The sequence below is a fragment of the Macrotis lagotis genome, chromosome 6 (genome assembly GCF_037893015.1).
Source record: "Macrotis lagotis isolate mMagLag1 chromosome 6, bilby.v1.9.chrom.fasta, whole genome shotgun sequence".
NCBI classification, from domain to species: Eukaryota; Metazoa; Chordata; class Mammalia; order Peramelemorphia; family Peramelidae; genus Macrotis; species Macrotis lagotis.
This window is the reverse complement of record NC_133663.1, coordinates 233,074,739-233,093,420: the sequence shown is the minus strand read 5'-3', so window position 1 is coordinate 233,093,420 and position 18,682 is coordinate 233,074,739. Positions and strand designations below refer to the sequence as shown.

At 33.6% G+C, this 18,682-nt stretch overlaps 1 protein-coding gene across 5 annotated transcripts in view; it reads right to left on the bottom strand.

Moving 5' to 3' along the window:
* MID1 (midline 1) overlaps positions 1–18,682 on the bottom strand; it is a 447,000-nt gene that overhangs the window by 28,528 nt on the left and 399,790 nt on the right. For all 5 annotated transcript variants that reach the window (XM_074192469.1, XM_074192472.1, XM_074192473.1 and 2 more), the window contains 2 exons: positions 11,912–12,039; positions 4,238–4,381 (listed from right to left, as the gene is read on the bottom strand). In XM_074192469.1, the coding sequence (XP_074048570.1) occupies positions 4,238–4,381; positions 11,912–12,039 (272 nt within the window). The remainder of the gene's footprint in view (positions 1–4,237; positions 4,382–11,911; positions 12,040–18,682) is intronic.

Below are 18,682 nucleotides of genomic sequence, written 5' to 3'. Positions count from 1 at the left end.
ATGAAAGCAACCATATTTAATTAAATGATACTAAAAGCTGAATGCTTAAAAGAATTTGCATTTGTTAAAGAGGAGACTCCTTAATTACTCTAATTGGTGAAATACTCTTAAGAAGGAGGCATATTCATATCAGGTAGCTTCTAGTAATATTCCCTCACTTAAAGTATACTAGTAAATATCAAAATTATTTTTTGTTCTCAGCAGGCTCAAAAGCAAGTCTCAAAGGAGTATAAACCAGGCAAAAGGAGGAACAGAGGGTGGAAGATGCATAAGTTTAAGAAGAGGAAAAGAAAAAGGATTCTGTAATTTTGTTTTTAAAAGTTTAGAAGTTTTAAGATATAAGAACATTTGGTTTTATGGACCAGTATGTTTTATTGACCAGTAAAAAGTAATAGTCAATGTGTCAGTTCATAAACCAATGGAAATAATAATAATGATAATAATAATAATGATAATAATAATAATAATAATAATAATAATAATAACTTTCTTTAGAGTAGGACCAGAAGAACATTATACACATTAACAGCCATTGGGTCATATTCAACTATGATGGACTTCCACATTTCAGAAGTATAATAATCAAAGACAGTTCTTTTTTTTTCCTTAAGGTTTTTGCAAGGAACATGGGGTTAAGTGGCTTGCCCAAGGCCACACAGCTAGGTAATTATTAAGTGTCTGAAGCTGGATTTGAACTCAGGGACTCCTGACTCCAAGGCCAGTGCTCTATCCACTGTGCTACCTAGCCGCCACAATCAAAGACTTGTGATAGAAAATATCGTCCATATCCAGAGAAAGAACTCTGGAGTTAATATGTAGACCAAAGCTTATTATCTTCAATTTTTAAAAGTTGTCTTTTGTATTATATCTTTTTTCTCTATAATACATTTTTACATTTTTATTTGATTCTTCTTTTATGACATGATTAATGTGGATCTATTTTTAGCATGATTATACATGTATAGCTTACATTAGATTGCTTTCTATGAGGGGAAGGGGGAGGGAAGGGAGGGAAAAATGTAAAGCTCAAAACCTTGCAAAAATGATTGTTGAGAAACATGTAATTGGAAAAAATAAATAAAATATTTGATAAAAAATAATCACATTATATAGAACCTCAAGTTTTGTACATTTTTCTCATCTGATGTTCATAACTATCCTTTGAGTTAGGGAGCATAATTATACCTATGCTACATTGCTCAGTATAGTACAGTACCTGAGGAACTTAATAAATGATTGTTGAGTTAAAGTTGGAGAAATTAAAGGTCAAAGAAATTAAGTGATTTGCCCAAGGTCATATAGTATTTCCAAGTATGAGACAGGATTTGAATCCCAGTTTTCTAAACTCCACACTTAAAATTCTATCTATGACTCCAGGAAAGAAGCAATAAATTTTGAGTAACTTGGAGTGAGTTCTTTCCATTAATCCTATTTCATGATTTCAACTTCTTTATTTAGAACTACTGATGTTTTTTAGTAGTAGAAGACTCTTTGTGACTTCATTTGGAGTTTTCTTGGCAAAATTGACATTTCCTTTTTCTGTTCCTTTTATAGAAGAGGAAACTGAGGCAAACAAAATGATTTGCCTAAGGTCCTTTTGCTAGTATATGTCTGAGGTCAAATCTGAACTCAAGACATTGTCTTTCTGACTGCAGGTCCAAAGCTCAATTCATGGTGCTATTTTAGAATTCACCAGTTCATAAAAGTTCAAGTCCTTCTGCCCACTCCCCCCATACCTGCCCCCCCCACCCAAATTCTTATGGCAGAAATAGACATGTCCACAGAGAAAGATGGATGTGAGCTTGAGGAATAGACAAAAAGGTACTTATTTTTCTGCCTAGCATCTGGGATTTGGGGATTGTCTGGACTCCTTTTAAGTTCATCATGAAGCATGTTTCTTTGCTGAGCATCAGATCTACTTTCTATTTTTCCCCTATACATGTGTGTTTGACTTTGTTGTGGTAATCAAGGAAAAATGCATGAGAGCAAATTTAATACAAGCTTATTCAAAGCAAAATTTATTTGAAAATCCTACCATGACACTCTAATATTCAATAAAATTCTGCTGCCATCCTTTTTTAGCCATTTATCTATTATTTTTTTTCCTCTTCCTTCCAGTTGGAATGAACCATTTACCATCCTCCAGACATTTCCTGAGCTTTGCTCTGACATGCCTGACTTCTTGCTATGCCCAAAATACCAAAGCTGGCACTGTCTTTTGATTTCCTATCTTTACAAAAGCCCATCTTAAGTAGCAGCTAGGTGGCAAAGTAGATAGAGCACTGGCCCTGGAGTCAGGAGGACCTGAGTTCAAATTTGACTTCAGACACTTAATAATTGCCTAGCTGTGTGACCTTTGGCAAGTCATTTAACCCCATTGCCTTAAATAAAAAAATAAACAAAAACAAGCCTATCTTAAAATGCCAGGACCTCCATGATATGTTTATTAATAAGGCTAGTCATTGGACGCATCACTTCCCATGGACATCACACAGAAATTTTCTTGCATGTCTCTGGCCTATTTATCTAATTTTTAATTTTTTTATCTATTTATAGCTCATATCCTATTCTAGATTGGGGTTCTTAATCTGGGGTCCATGAATTAAAATATTTTCATAATTATACTTCAAAATGATTTGTTTTCCTTTCCATCCCAATTATTTTCTTTTATTAATTTGAAAAGTCTTCAACTTCCTTTTAAGGGATTCTATGACCCAGAAAATGTCAAGAATCCCTTTTCTAGACTATAAACTTGATGTATCATGCCAACATTTTCTACTTCACCAGGATCTAGTGGGGTAATTCTGTCTTGATCTAAATTCAGTTAGAATATTATGTCTATATTAATTTATATAGTATAATATATTTCATAATTTTAAAATAATTATAATACATGTTTAATCAACCTCTCCATTCATCATCTATCTACAAATCTTTCTCTTTTTCTCTCAATATATATCATATACAACTTAAACTTGATTAACTTTATTTGATTCTCTGTATTTTTATATTGATATAGATTATACTGGGTGTTTCTAAAGTGCAGTAGAATGCCCTGGAAGGTCTCATAACATTTAAAGTATCTACTTTTTTTTAGTCCTTGTGAATATTTTCATTTACTAGTACATTAGGGTCATTTGAAGTCTGCATGTGTTGATCTTGCCTCAAGAGGAGTATATAGAAATAGTAGAGAAACACAAATGGGGCCCCAACTTTAGCCTGGTCTGTGCTTTGCAACACACTATCAAATGACATTAATTAGAAGCAATTTGACAAACCAGATAATGATATTTGAACCTGAATTTCCTTATCTGTCAAGCGAAAGAGTTGAACATCTTGGCACTTGAAGCCCCTTCTAGCACTAGAATAATGGTTTTAGGATTTGTATTTTCAGTAAAGGGAAATCATGAAGGTTTCCTAATGAAGAGGAAATTCCTTCTATATTTGCATATCTGAATTTATTCTTCAATATGTAGTCTTAGAGAATTTCTATGGGGACTTGAGTGTTTAATGATTTGCTGAGGGTAAACCAGTTAGTATGTGTTTGATGTAGGACTTTAAACCACTTGGTTCTGCCTGAATTGAAGGGCTGCTCTAATAACAAGTTGCCTTTAATTAATGGCTTTATTATTTAGTTGTTTTTGGTCATGTCTGACTCCTCATGATTCCATTTGGGGTTCTCCTGGCTGAGATACAGGAGAGGTTATCCATTTCCTTCTCCAGCTCATTTTATAGATGAAGAAATGGAGAGAAATAGGGTTAAGAGTCTATTAAGTATTTTATGATGAATTCGAATTCCTGAAGTGAGTCTTCCTAATTAGATCTCAATAAATAATATTCTTAGTCAAATGCAAATTTTAAAGTGATTTTGTAGACTCATGACTCCTCAGACCAGAATAGTGAATTATTCCTTTTGAAGTTTCTCCAGACAATCTCTATGGTTTCTAAATCCTTGCTTCAGAGCTGGGTCCACTCCCTACAGACTTCTGGTGTAGGCATCAACAAGCAGATTCTTTTTGAATACAGTGACTGGAGGACTGGAAGTTTCTTTGGGGATCAAATTTATGAAATCAGTTAAAAGGTAGTTTAAGAGTCCTTTTAGACAGGAAAGGGGAAAAATAAGTACTGTTAATAACTACATTTATCCATTCTCCTTCTTGAGTTTCATTTAAAATTAGAGCCAAGGATCCTGGGACCCTGATGAAATTAAGAAATGAGCCAGATTGGCAGTACTTACTAACAACATTAGCTTGTCCAGTAAAGATAGTATACTGAAGTTCATATGAAACCACACTAAATTCATCATCAGAGGTCCAGTGCACAGTGATGGTGTCGTACGAGGCTGTACAGAGCTCTTCTCTAATTGTTGGAGAGTTGGGAGCTGGTGGGAAGCAAGAATAAGAGATGATTAGTTAATTTAATCACATGAGACCAGAATACCAGAACAGAATAAGTGATTCACAATAAAGATCAGTCCTCCATAGACCTCTGTCAATACAATTACAATTGAGTTTAGGAGATTTTCATCAAAGTCAAACTTAGGGATCTTTCTTTCCTCTTTACAGACTGTCTGGGGAAGGCTAGACATACTTTTACTGAACTAGGAGATCAGTTTACCATTTCCATTAGAAAGAGGAAGGCAAGCTACTAGAGTTTTCTTGGCATGTAAAGGGAAAAATCTGGAATTAAGTGCTGAAATACCATGACTATGTTCATGTGAAATATATGGTAAAATGTTTGAACAATATAGAAAATTGGATTTCTCACTTTACTATATATCAGAGCATCTTAATCTTTTTTGTGCATGTTGTAGACACTTTTAGTAATATGATGTAACCTGTGGAACCCTTCTAAAAGTAATGTTTTCAAATGCGCAAATAAAATACATGCTATTACAAAGTAAAACAACTGTAGTTAATATAGATATCAAAATATAGTTTTAAAAAACAGTTTATGGATCCTGGGTTAAGATTTCCTCCTTTAGATATTTCCTTCTGAACTTAACCTCACTCATCAGATGATGTTGGCAAAGGCAAAATGGTAGTATAAATCCATTTATATCCGTTGATTTCTTCTTCACTCTGATCCCTAGCTTTCTGAATGGGAAAAAATGAAGTGGCATATAAAATATGATGGACATTCTTGGTATAAAGTTATTCCTCTTTGGATGGAAAACTATTTCTTATTTAAGCATATAGAAGCTAAAATTTAGAGCTGGAAGGGACCTTAGAAGGCAATTAATCTATTCCATCTTCATCATTTTCCACATGAAGAAACTAAGATTTGACAAGATAGATAATTTACCCAATGTCACACAGTTATTGGCAAAGTAGGGTTATCTCAACATGTCCAGAATAGAATTCATTATCTGAAAAGCAGCCAGATATAATGGTTAGAGTACCAGACTTGGAATCAGTAAGACTTGAGTTCAAATACTTCCTCAGATATGTTGTAGTTGTGTGATCCTCATGCAAATCAACTTCTTAGCTTCAGTTTATTTGTCTTCAAAATGGAAGTAATAGCATCACCTAATTCACAAAGTCATTGTGAGAATCAAAAAAGATAATGAATGTGGAAGGTTTTGCAAGCTATACAAATGATAGCTATAACTATCTTTCCTCACAAAAACATCCTTCTTTGCAGTTTCCCCATTTCTGTGAAGGGTACCATCTTTTCATATAGACTTGTAACTTCAGTGGCATTCTTAACACCACTCTTTACCCTCCCCACAGATCAGGCTGCTGCCAAATCTTATTATTTCTGCTTTCACATTTTTTGTATACATTCTTTTACTTTATTCATTCAATCACCTTAGTCCTGGTCTTTATTACTTTTCTCCTAGAGTGATGGAAGAGTCTTCTTATTAGTCACTTTCCTTCAAGTCTCTCTCCACTTCATTTCACACTCCACCCCAAGGTCTAAAGCAATAATCTGTCCATGACACTGCTCAACAAAGTCTAGTGGCTCCCTTTAGCCTCCAGGATAAAATATGATTTTTTTAACTCTTTATTAAGAGTTTTAGCAGCATCTAGCTGTTTTCTAGTCTTCTTACCATTTATCCTCCTCTGTCCAGTTATACTAGACTACTTGGAGCTTCTCAAACCCAAAGTTTCATTTCTCATCTGTTGTTGTAGTTTATCCTTCATTCTTGAAGAGGACCAATGACATCATGAAAATGATGTCTTGACTTGTTTGTAAATTGGATCTGAGTGAGGCGCAACTGTGCAAAGTTTACAACTTTGCTGTCTCTTCCAGAGCCATCAGAGTCCAGTGGCAAGACATAGGTCATGAGGACTGGCAATGGCTCAGGATGCAGGGGGTGATCTTAGTCTTTTAAAATTAAGGTCTTTCACAAGTCTCAGTTTGAATGAGATCATGCCTGGTCAATGAATAAGGACTAGATAAAAATTGAGACAAAAGATGGCACAATTTGCCATCACAAAGTTATCAATCTAAAGGGGAAGCTCCTTAGAGTTTTTGGCCAGAACAGAAAACAAATGCTATCTACACTTATTCTAAGCTATCAATACCTAAAAAATGAGTCAGAGGCTTGGGTTGAAGGCTGTTATTACCCATGCAATGAAAGACTTTAAACTGGCCATGTTCCATTTCTGAAACACTCTTACTTCAGCTTCATGAATTCTTTGATTCCTTTGGAAACTCTGCTAAAAACTTACTTTCTGCAAGAAGTCTTTCCTAGTCCCCAGCACACTCATGCTTCTCCTTTCAGGTTACCTTCCATCTACTACTTTTTCTTATGTATGTACATATTCTCTCCCATATTAGAATGTGAGTTCCTTGAGGGCAGCAACTAGGTTTTTTCATTTTCATTTTATTTTGTTTTTGCTTTTCTTTGTATATTTAATTTTTGCCTTTATATAAGGTGCAGTGCTTTAGCAATATTAGGTACTTAATATATACTTTTTGTCTGTCTGATTTCTTCAGGTATAGAGTTGTACTAAGCATTTCATGCACAGTAAATGTTTATTAAATATTTCCTGGCTGACTCACTTCTTCAGTCTATGAGACCTCTTAGGTTTCTTCCAATTCAAATGCTATGTAATTCTATGTGTAAGATAAAGGAGATATTTGAAATTTATTTCTTCAAAACACTGCAGTGGAGAAAACTCTTTAATTCCTACTCGTGATCTTTAAATAAAGACTTTTCATCTTAATTGAGACTCCTGGCTATTCTCATGGGCAAGAAAACATAACAGATGAAGGACATTTTTCATTAACAGTAATGTTTTTGAAACTTGTCATCAGTAATCAGTTACGAGTTTAAGTAAATATATGCACAACTTCTGAATTGGAATAATAAATTCCAAAGGTTAGAACTTTTGTCTATAACATTTATCTGACCTAAGGCATTTCTTTGCTCTAGATTAGGTGGTTGACTTGTGGAGTTCATGAACTGGTTTTTAAAAATACATTTTGCTAACTCTATTTTAATATAGCTTCATTCCTTTTTAATTCTATGTATTTTATTTTGTGCATTTAAAATATATTGCAAAAGCATCTATAGACTTTACCAGATGGCCAAAAGTATCCATAACATAACAAAGATTAAGAAAAATATAGGCCAGATTTAAGACTGGGCTTGATAAGTACTTAAAAAAAGAAGTTTATAACTTTAGGAAAATGCTAATAGTGCCTGATTCCCTCAGGGATCTTTGGAGAGCTCCATTGGAGGCCTGAGAGAACTTTATAATAAATAAGGCACAAGAAATGAGATTTGGATCAAAGATATCCAGGTTTTAAAAGCAAAATCCTTAAAGTGTTTTCTCAAGTATGATTTTAAATTATCTATTTGGTGAAAGATACAAATTTAAAATTCATGAAGTAAGACACTTAATATTTTATTATAAATCAAAGAATTCACTGAAGAAGTGCTTTCCATGATAGAAAGACCAGGTGCAAGATGGAATTTGGTAATTATTCTCTTGGTCTCTGTAGGGTCTACATTTATATATACTGATTTCCTAATATTAATTCTATCCTCACTTTAAATCATTCATTGACTCATTCTTATATCAACAATTAAAACATTTTGTACATTTTATAGAATATATATATATATATATATATACAGTTGCATATGGTTTTATAGATGCATCTATATTAATATATTTATAATTGAATTCAAGAAAACATCTGCAAAATAGAGAGTACTGTGTGACAAATGGTAACAACAACTTGAGAAGAAATATAACTTTTTTGGTTTAATTACATAATATGTCATTTTGAGGCAAGTCACAAATTAAAATATTAACTTTCTCTTTCAGATAAAAGTGTGCTTGCTGGCATTAGATGTTAGGATTTTGTGAGAAAAGCACTTTATAAACTATCAAACACTCCAAATATAAATTCTTATTCTTATTTAATTGGAAACTATTCAATTACTAAAGACTTTGTTGTTTTGAAAAAAAAACAAGATCATGAGAATCATGAGTATTGATTTCAGTTTATTATGATGTATTACCAGAGAAACCATCTTTGCCTCTCAATAGAACTCACAGAACAGTAGCAAACATTGCATAAACACTTCATTTCCGGCTTACACATGTCTGATAAACTACTTGGATTTAGTAGGTTTAGTCCAACATTCTATGTTTCAAGGAAGGTCTATGTTATGGCTAGAAATAAACCAAATGTCCATCTGGAATTGATGGTTAACAAGGTCTAATTGATGGGGGAAGAGCTCTTTATTAGGTATCCAGATGTGGATATCAGTATGGAATAAACACCAATCAAGCTGAATGGAAATATGGCTTTGGGAACATTAATCTCAAACACACATATCAAACATAAGCTAAGTCAGGAGGAAAATCTATGGTTTCAGTGACTAAAACCCAAATTCAAATACATGATCTAAAAACAAAAATTCTTTATGCTAAGCCTTAGTAATAGTATTTTCCTTGAAATACACCATGCCAACACATATTTTGCTGTATATGTGAAGTGGTTTGTGCAGCTATTGGGGAATAAGCCAATTTGTTATTTTTCATATCTAACAGATTTTATAATTTCAAAAAATATATTAAAGTTATGCCTTCAGTATAAAATGGCATTAAGTTTCTATAGGAAGTAACCAATAACTCTGGTTTGGGCCCTAATCAGGAGTGATGTGGGCATTGTGTTTAAGATATCTACTGTAACAGTTTCAGGCTATCTCTTGTCTATCCTTGCTTCTCCTAACTTCTTGTGAAATTTATTTTTTGTACTCAAGTGCAGGTCTTGATATTTATCTCTACTCAATTTAATTTTATTAGATTCATCCTAATGCTAGAAAGTTTCAAAATCCTTTTGGATTCCCATTGTCACTCAAAACGGTATCTAGCCCAGATAGCTTTATTTCACCTGCAAATTTGAGAAACATAATATTTCTGCTTTAATCCAAGTTACTAAGAACATTAAAAAGGACAAAGTCAAGCAAAGAGCTTTGGGGCACTAACAATGGAGATTTTCTTCCTTATTGACACTGGATCATTAATTAACCACTCTTTGATTCCAGCTATACAACTAGTTCTAATACCATATAACTGCATTGTCATTGTATACATAACTTTTCATTTCCTCTGTAAAAATGATGTGAGACCCTTTATAAAAGCTCTGCTATAATCAATGTAAACTATATCCAAAACCTTATATCCATTTCCCCTATCTATTTGACAATCCTTTAAAAAAGGAGATGATATTAATCTGGCATGACCTGTTCTCCTTAGACTCATTTTTGACATTTCCTTTCCCTCATTTCCCATGCCCATTTGCTTGTCAAGTCCTGCCAGGCACAATATCTTTCATGTCTATTTCCTCTTTGCTACTTTACTCTAGATGCTACCAATTTATTTCAAGGTTTGATTAATTCAAACTTAAATTATTTTAAAATAGTCCATGCTTTTCTCAGTTTTCCTATGCTTTTCCAATCTATTTTTACTAGTGTATAAGCCAGACCATGTCCCTTCTCTGCTCACCTTTTGTAAACAAGATGAAATAGACATTCTTGAAGCTGACAGTAAAGGTTCCTTATAATCTAGCTCCAACTTGCCTTTCCAACTTCAACTGAGCTGAAGCAAGATCAGATTAAATGGAGATGAGCACACAGCTTTAAACTTCATTTAAAAAGAATAAAGGAGGGACATTTTGCCTGGAGATGAAATGACTTAATGGGTTATGATGCTATTCTTTAAATACTGAAAGGGCTGAAATATGTATGAGATATTAATCTCATTCTGCTAGAAACTGATTTTGGGCTCAACGTAAGGGGGGAAAACTTCCTAAAAATTAGAGCCAATCAAAAAGAGGATGAACTTCTTTTTGGGGTTAGCTGAATTGACATAGTATGAAGCGGAGTCATAATCTGAGCAAGGGTCCACTAGTTTGATGTCTGAGGACCTAGTCAACATCTATGACATGATTCATTTAATCATTTTTTTCTCTTGTGCTCAAATCCATGAAAAATAACTCCCAACCCTTTTCAGCTCCCTTTCCCACCTTTGCAGATTTGTGTGTGGGGATAGTAGTAAGAGAATTTTCCAGAAGACTCAGAAGTCTTAAAGGTTCTACACTCACTTAATTTCCCTTTATTTTCTTTCAAGCTCTACAATAGTTGCTTTCTTCTCTCTGAAAGCTGAAAATGAACTCTCCTTTTTTGAATGTTTTGTAGTTGTCTGACCCATATATCTATCACCTTTTCATAAAAGTTTGATAATCCATGTTATATTCTCCTACTGAACTGTAAACTCTTTGAGAATAGGAGTTAGATAATGTTTCATCTTTATATAGCTAAGGATTAACAGTTTCTTGTACATAATAGTACCTCATAAATGTTTGGTGACTTGAAACATGTTGTTGGCTTAAAGCATGGTATAGTGGAGATAGTAATGACTTTGATGTCAGGGAAATTGGGTTGAAATTCTACCTCTCACTCTTATGACCCTAGACAAATAATTTCTTAAATAGAAGCATTCCATCTTTAATTCTGGGATACTGTGAAGTGAAGCAAATGCTTATCCATATTTCTGTGAACCTCCTCATAGAAGAAAAATGCATTTTTTTCTAAAGAATTTGTCACAAAATAACATATTGAAAATTCTACCAGTAAATAATCTTAATGTTTAGTGTTTAGGTATTTAGAAGGGGAGAAGAAGTATTATGTGTGACCAAAAAAATGCTTGATATAAAAGGAAGAAAATGATCATTTGTTAATAGATACTAGGCTAAGTATTTTTCAAATATCTCGATAAACCCACAAAATAACCCCTGAAGGCAAGTATAGTAATATTCCCATTTTAAAGTTGAGGAAACTGGAACAGATAGCTGTTAAAATATTTTTTCCAGGTCACATAGCTAGCTGGTAAATGTTTGAGGCCATATTTGAACTCAGGTCTTCCTGACTCCAAGTCCAATGTTCTCAATTTCTGGAGTCATCCACTTGCCTCACACAATTTCAATTAATACAAACATGATTTCTACTAAATTTACCAAAAGTTTCCAAACAAAGCATTAAAACAAGATGAGATTTCTGATGGTTAGAATCCTAAATGTAGTTTACCTTAAAACTTCATGCAGGTGATCTGATTAGCATATCAATATATTTTTAAATTTCTTTTTGATTTTGTCTGGGGATAATGGAATTGTGTATATGAAATGAAAACTTCCACTACTTAATAATGAAGTATCTTCTTTTCCCTTAGCCCTAATTCAGATCTCCTTCCTTGGGGGTAAAACTTTTATACAAATTATTACTGGAGAAAGTTTGAACTTTCATGCATTATTTATTTATTTGTTTGTTTGTTTTTGAACTTTCTTTCTAATCCAAAACTCTACTAGATTATTTGGGGATGAAAAAAATCAAAGAATAAAGATTTAATCTGGTATAATGAGCAAGATTAAAAAAGAAATACAGTACCTGTAAGGTAATCCAGACATTCTAGTAATTTCTTCTCTCTGGAAAAATCTAATGCGAAGGTGTCAAAAGTATCATTAAGGTTAATTTCAGGAATTAGAACCTGGGAGGATGCAGTCGCCATGGAGACCCTATGATAAAAGGAAAAGTTTTCAGAAATTTACAGATAGCTTTCACATTCATGCCTTTGAATTTTAACTATATTAGACACACGCACTCACTTCTCTCCTCTCTCTCTCTCTCTCTCTCTCTCTCTCTCTCTCTCTCTCTCCCTCTTTCAATACAGCCAAAGCAGAATATACATTAATATTTTAGAAATCTGGATTAATGTATTTAGTCTACCAGAATTGTATATGCCTTTACCCCTTAACTTGAAACAAAAGAGGTCAAGCATTAAATTCCTTTTTCCTCCTTTCTCCCTCTTTGAGAGAAAGGAATTTAATTCCCCATCCCTCCCCTTTACTGTTAAGTAGCAAAATTCCCTTTGGAAACTAAAGAATTTTCATATTTTATGCTGCTCTGTATTTAACAGCTTGGCACTGTCAAATGCAGCCCCATTAGAAGCTTATTGCTCCAGGCATTCTTTCACACATCTGTCTGAAAAACTGTTGGATTCAGTCTCCAGAAGTTCACTACTTCAAAAGAAATTTATCAAAATGTGAAATTCATACCATCAACAAGTATTATCTTCAATGGGGAGAGGCTAGAGGCATTCCCAATAAGATCAGGGGTGAAACAAGGATGGCCGTTATCACCACTACTATTCAATATCATCAGCAATTAGAGAAGAAAAATAAATTGAATGAATTAGAATTGGGAAGGAAAAGACAAAAAACTCTCACTCTTTGCAGATGACATGATGGTCTACTTAGAGAATCCCAAGAAATCATCCGAAAAACTACTGGAAAAAATTAGCAATTTTAGCAAAGTTGCAGGTTATAAAATAAACCCTCATAAATCCTCAACTTTTCTATATATGTCTAGCAAGTTACAGCAGGAAGAGCTAGAAATTGAAATCCCATTCAAAGTAACCTCAGACAATATAAAATACCTGGGAGTCTATTTGCCAAGACAAGACTCAGAAACTTTTTGAAAACAATTATAATAAACTTCTCACACAAATTAAATCAGATTTAAATAACTGGGCAGATATCAATTGCTCATGGATAGGTAGAGCTAATATAATAAAAATGACAATTCTACCAAAACTAAACTACCTGTTTAGTGCCCTACTAATCAAAATTCCAAAAAATTACTTTAATAAGTTAGAAAAAGTTGTAAGTAAATTCATATAGAGAAATAAAAAGTCAAGAATTTCCAGGAATTTAATGAAAAAAAAGTGAAAAAGAAGTGGACTTAGCCCTACCTGATCTAAAATTATATTATAAAGCATCAGTCACCAAAACTGTTTGGTATTGGCTAAGAAATAGAGTGGTGGACCAGTGGAATAGACTAGGTGCAAAACCAGGAAATGATTATAATAATCTGCTGTTTGATAAACCCAAAGAGTCCAGCTATTGGGATAAAAACTTCCTCTTTGATAAAAACTGCTGGGAAAATTGGAAATTAGTATGGAAGAAACTTAGATTAGACTAACACCTCACACACTTTACCAACATAAGATCTAAATGGTTACAGGATTTAGACATAAAAAACAATACTGTAAGCAAATTAGAAGATCAAGGACTAGTTTACCTGTCAAGATCTATGGAAAGGGGAGCAGTTTATGACTAAGGAAGAGTTGGAGAACATCACCAAAAACAAACTAGATGATTTAGATTACATTAAATTAAAAAGCTTTTGCACAGATAAAACCACTGTAACCAAGATCAAAAGAAATGCAGTAAACTGGGAAACAATCTTTACAACTAATGATTCTGACAAAGGACTCATTTCTAAAATATACAGAGAACTGAGTCATATTTTTAAAACAAAAAGCCATTCCCCAATTGACAAATGGTCAAAGGATATGCAAAGGCAATTTACAGATGAGGAGATCAAACAATCTATAGCCATATGAAAAATTGCTCTAAATCATTAATTATTAGAGAAATGCAAATTAAAGATTCTCTGAGGTACCACCTCACACCTCTCAGACTGGCCAACATGACCAGAAAGGATAATGATCATTGTTGGAAGGGTTGTGGGAAATCTGGGACACTATTACACTGTTGGTGGAGCTGTGAACTCATCCAACCTTTCTGGAGAGAAATTTGGAACTATGCCCAAAGGGCAACAAAAATATGCATACCCTTTGACCCAGCAACACCACTACTGGGTCTATACCCTGAAGAGATGATGAAAAAGGGTAAAAACATCACTTGTACAAATATATTCATAGCAGCCCTGTTTGTAGTGGTGAAGAATTGGAAATCCAGTAAACGTCCTTCAATTGGGGATTGGCTTAGCAAACTGTGGTATATACATGTCATGGAACACTATTGTTCTATTAGAAACAAGGAGGGATGGGAACTCATGGAAGCCTGGAGGGATTTGCATGAACTGATGCTGAGCAAGATGAGCAGAACCAGAAAAACTCTGTACACCCTAACAGCGACATGGGGGTGATGATCAACCTTGATGGACTCGCTCATTCCATCAGTGCAACAATCAGGAACAATTTTGGGCTGTCTGCAATGGAGTATACCATCTGTATCCAGATAAAGAGCCATAGAGTTTGAACATAGTTCAAGGACTATTCCCTTTAATTTAGAAAAGAAAACCATATATCTTATTGTCTGATTTTGTTATCTCTAAGACTTTTTGTTTCTTCCTTAAGGAGATGATTTCTCTCTCATCACACTCAATTTGGATCAGTGTGCAACATGGAAACAAAGTAAAGCCTGACAGACTGCTTTCCGTGGGGGGGGGGTTGGGGGGAGGGAAGTAAGATTGGGGGGGAAAGTTGTAACACTCAAAATCTTTGATTAAAAAATGTGAAATTCATAAAGGACAAAATAAGCATTTAAAAAAGCTCCAAGATTGTTTTAATTTAACCAATCATTTGCCTTACTATAAAAAGTAAGCATTTTCTGAATTTTTTTTAAAAAAGTAATTATTATTCGGTTCCCTCCTTTCAGCATGGGATTCTTTTCCATTCACTACATAAATCATGGGGTATATACATGAATTTTCTCATAAATTCTCCTTATAGATAAAGTATTTTCCTTATGCATTGAGTTTCCACTGATAGCATTTTTGCGAACAGATGGTAATACAAGCTATTTCTATAAATCAACCTATTTGTCTGTACTCCAGTAGAGTACAGTGACCAATCAATTGATCACTAGTAATATTTTTTTTAAATCAAGTATAGTGTTAAGTATCAGGAATCGGAAGACAAAGATGAGATAGTCCCTGTGTTCAGGAAACATTCTAAACTATTTGAATGGAAATACTGGAATGTTTCATCAATGTACAATACTGGTTGCATCAAATGTATTGGAGGTTTGCTTGACAAAAGGACCACGATACATTCGATATACTATGATTCTCAAGCTCTGTTTTCCTTGTCATCTGTTGCCCTTCAACAATTCAAGATATGAGCTTCAATCATTAAACAACAATTTATGATGAAAATGTTGAGAATTTCAGCATTTTGTTCAAACTGATGATTTACAGATGGGGAAATTGAGTGAGGCAAATGAGTAACGTGACTTGCCAAAGATGACACAGCTAGTAAGCCTATGAGGCTACATTTGAACTCAGGATGATGAGTCTTTCTGACTCCAGGTCAGACTCCATTGTGTCAGATGTACTAAGATAATGCTTATTTATATAAAGTGACTGGGGTATGTAGGTAAACTTAAAAATGACTACAATTCCCTTTGTTCCCAGGAATCTAAAGAAATCCTATGCTTAGACACTGCTGCTAGACCATGGAACTTGGAGCCACAAGTGCCTGAATTCCAATCCTGCCTCTGACACTTACCATCTTGGGTGACCTTGGGTAAATCAAATGACTTCTCTTCATTTCATCAAATTTAAAGCAAGAATGACAATAGACTTACTTTAAAGGATTGTTGTAAGGATCAAGAGAGATAAAGTATATAAAAGGCTTCAAAAACCTGAATGTGAAGTATAAATCCTAGATCGTATTTGCTTTTATTGTTGCTTTCATCTACCTTGGGATTCTGGTTAGAGACATGATTTATTTTATCTCTTGGAGACAGAACAGACAGTTATGAATCAGGTGGCATAGTTAAATTGGCACATATATTACTTATATGCCTATTTATATCTACCATCTTTTTTTAAATCAATAAAACCACTTGAGAGTTTTAAGGTGTGTGCAACTCTGTTTACTTTTCTTCAGATTAGCCCCCAAACTGGACTAATTTAGTTATTATAGAATAAGTAAACTACTTCTCCTCTCAGAAGTATTTCTTAGTCTGTGAAATTAAGAGGTTCAAAAGATTGAAAACTAGAAGGGACCTTAGATATCATCCATTTCAATCTAGGGAATAATTAGAAAAGCAAACTTAGAAAAGCAAAAGTTTCTTTAATGGTACAAGTTAGTAAATGATTTTGTTTTTTTAATCACGTCTTGATTCTTCTTGACCTCATTGGTTAGTTAGTTTGTTTATTTGCAAAGACACTGAAGATGTTTGTCATTTCCTTCTTCAGATAATTTCACAGATGAGGAAACTGAGGCAAACAGGGTGGAAATGACTTGGCAAGGGTCATACAGATAGTGTCTAAAGTTATGAACTCGAGATCAATCTTGCTGAATCCATGCTTGGTTCTTTATCCATCGAACCATCTAGATGTCCTTATTAACAGTAGAGCAAGGATTTAAATTCAAGACCAGTACTCCTTTTACTATGCCTTCCTGCTACTCTTACACTAGATGACCTGATATTCTATGCTTTTATTCTCAACAGAAAGGCACATTTTATTATATACATATCTGGACTTGAAATTCAACAAATGTTTGCTGCCAGACTTCTAATTGCAAAAACAAAGTGGCAAATTCTGAGATTCCATGTAGATCTATAGGATGAATGAGCAGAGAAATATTATTGGACCTCTTTTAAGAAATTTTAAAAGGGAATTACATTAATCATATATAACAGGGAGCATTTGCTGGAATGTGAAATTCACAGCATAAGCTCCAACCCACCATTTTTGTCTATCAAGTCAAATACAGATGTGACAGACAGCAAGCTAGAACACTTGATTGTCAGCTCCCCACCACCTTTACCATTACTTCTGAAAACAGATCAATTTACTTGAGGCCTGTTTGTCCCAGTTGCTCTTAACTCATTTTCTCAGTGTTTCTGTTTTAGTCATGGAATGTCCACAAAAGTGGGAGAACTCAGTTCTATGAATCTTCCTATCAGAAAAATACTTGCTCCAGATAAGAGATTTGTAGCACCCTTGAGGAAGATGTACCATAAAAAGGAGAGTTCCTTAGCTTTAGGGCAGAAAACTCATCAAAAGGGGAACTGAGTTTTACTCCTTCCTTTAACACCTACTCATTTTTTAAATGTAGCAAAGATGCCTATCTCTGGCTAGGATTTTAAACACTCTCTTGGAACGACAAGTTAAGGAAATGCTGCCAAAGTCAACATTTCAAGACATATTTTTATTTCCTAAATCCTCTTTGCCTTTCCCTTTCAGATACATTGTCAAAATCCATCCAACATTTTACTAGCATATAGTTTGCAAAATTTTATTCTTTGTTATTTTTCCTTTAGGTATAATTTTCCTAATATCTTAGAGCATCTAAATACATATTTTCCCTTCATTTTTAATAGTATATGTAAGGAAATGGCATTGCAACCAATTGAAACCTGGAACAATATTGGGTAGGTTTTAAAGACTTTCCAGACAAAGCTTTTTACTTTATCTAAAATAGTAAAATCTTAAGAATTGAGAAGGACCTAAGTAAGAGATTATCTAATTATTTACAGGGGCTCTTAATGTGAGATCTGTCAACTTGTTTTACAAAAATATTTTGATAGTTATATTTCAGTAAAATTGATTTCCTTTGTTATCTTCTGAAGTTATAAGCACTTAAACCATTTTGAGAGAGTCCACAAAACTCTGGCAGATTGCCAAAGGTTTGGTTCATGATACTATAGATTAAGAATTTGTGGTCAAGTGGAATCCCAGAATTTTTCATATTATGTTCTACAGCAGTGGTATCAAACTCAAATAGAAGCAGATTCCTAAAAACTACAATGCTGAATCAGAAAACCACAAATTACTATTATCTATGTTGAACTTTATTATAAAAAATTTTAACTATTTCCCAATTTATTTTAATCTGGTTGGGAGTTTTGGCAGCTTGAGCCTGACATTTCTGTTTTACAGAACCCTAAAATATCAAAAATAAAAAAGTATAGGAGTGAACAAGTACAAAAATAAAACTATCTACTTTGCTATTCATGTCAGCTGTACTCAATGTATGTTTTAAGTAGAAAACAATGGAGAATGGTTTACAATCATATAAAAAAAGCTGACCTCTTATTAGTCTAGAATCAATCAGCTAATCTACCCAATAATAATGTACAGAGCATATAATTTGCAGATCAATTGGTCTTGACAGAAAAAAAATGTTTTACTATAAATATGTTTTTGTATTAATTATCAATTTGGGTGCCTCAGCAAAATAAAACTATGAAGAGACAAGAATGTAAAAGTATTAATAATTGAGTCTGAAAATGATAAAAAACCATGAACCAAACAAATAATAATTCTCAAATAAAAGAAAACTGCAAATTTGATGATAGTTATGCACAATTTCAAGTGTTGTCACTTGAGCTGTCA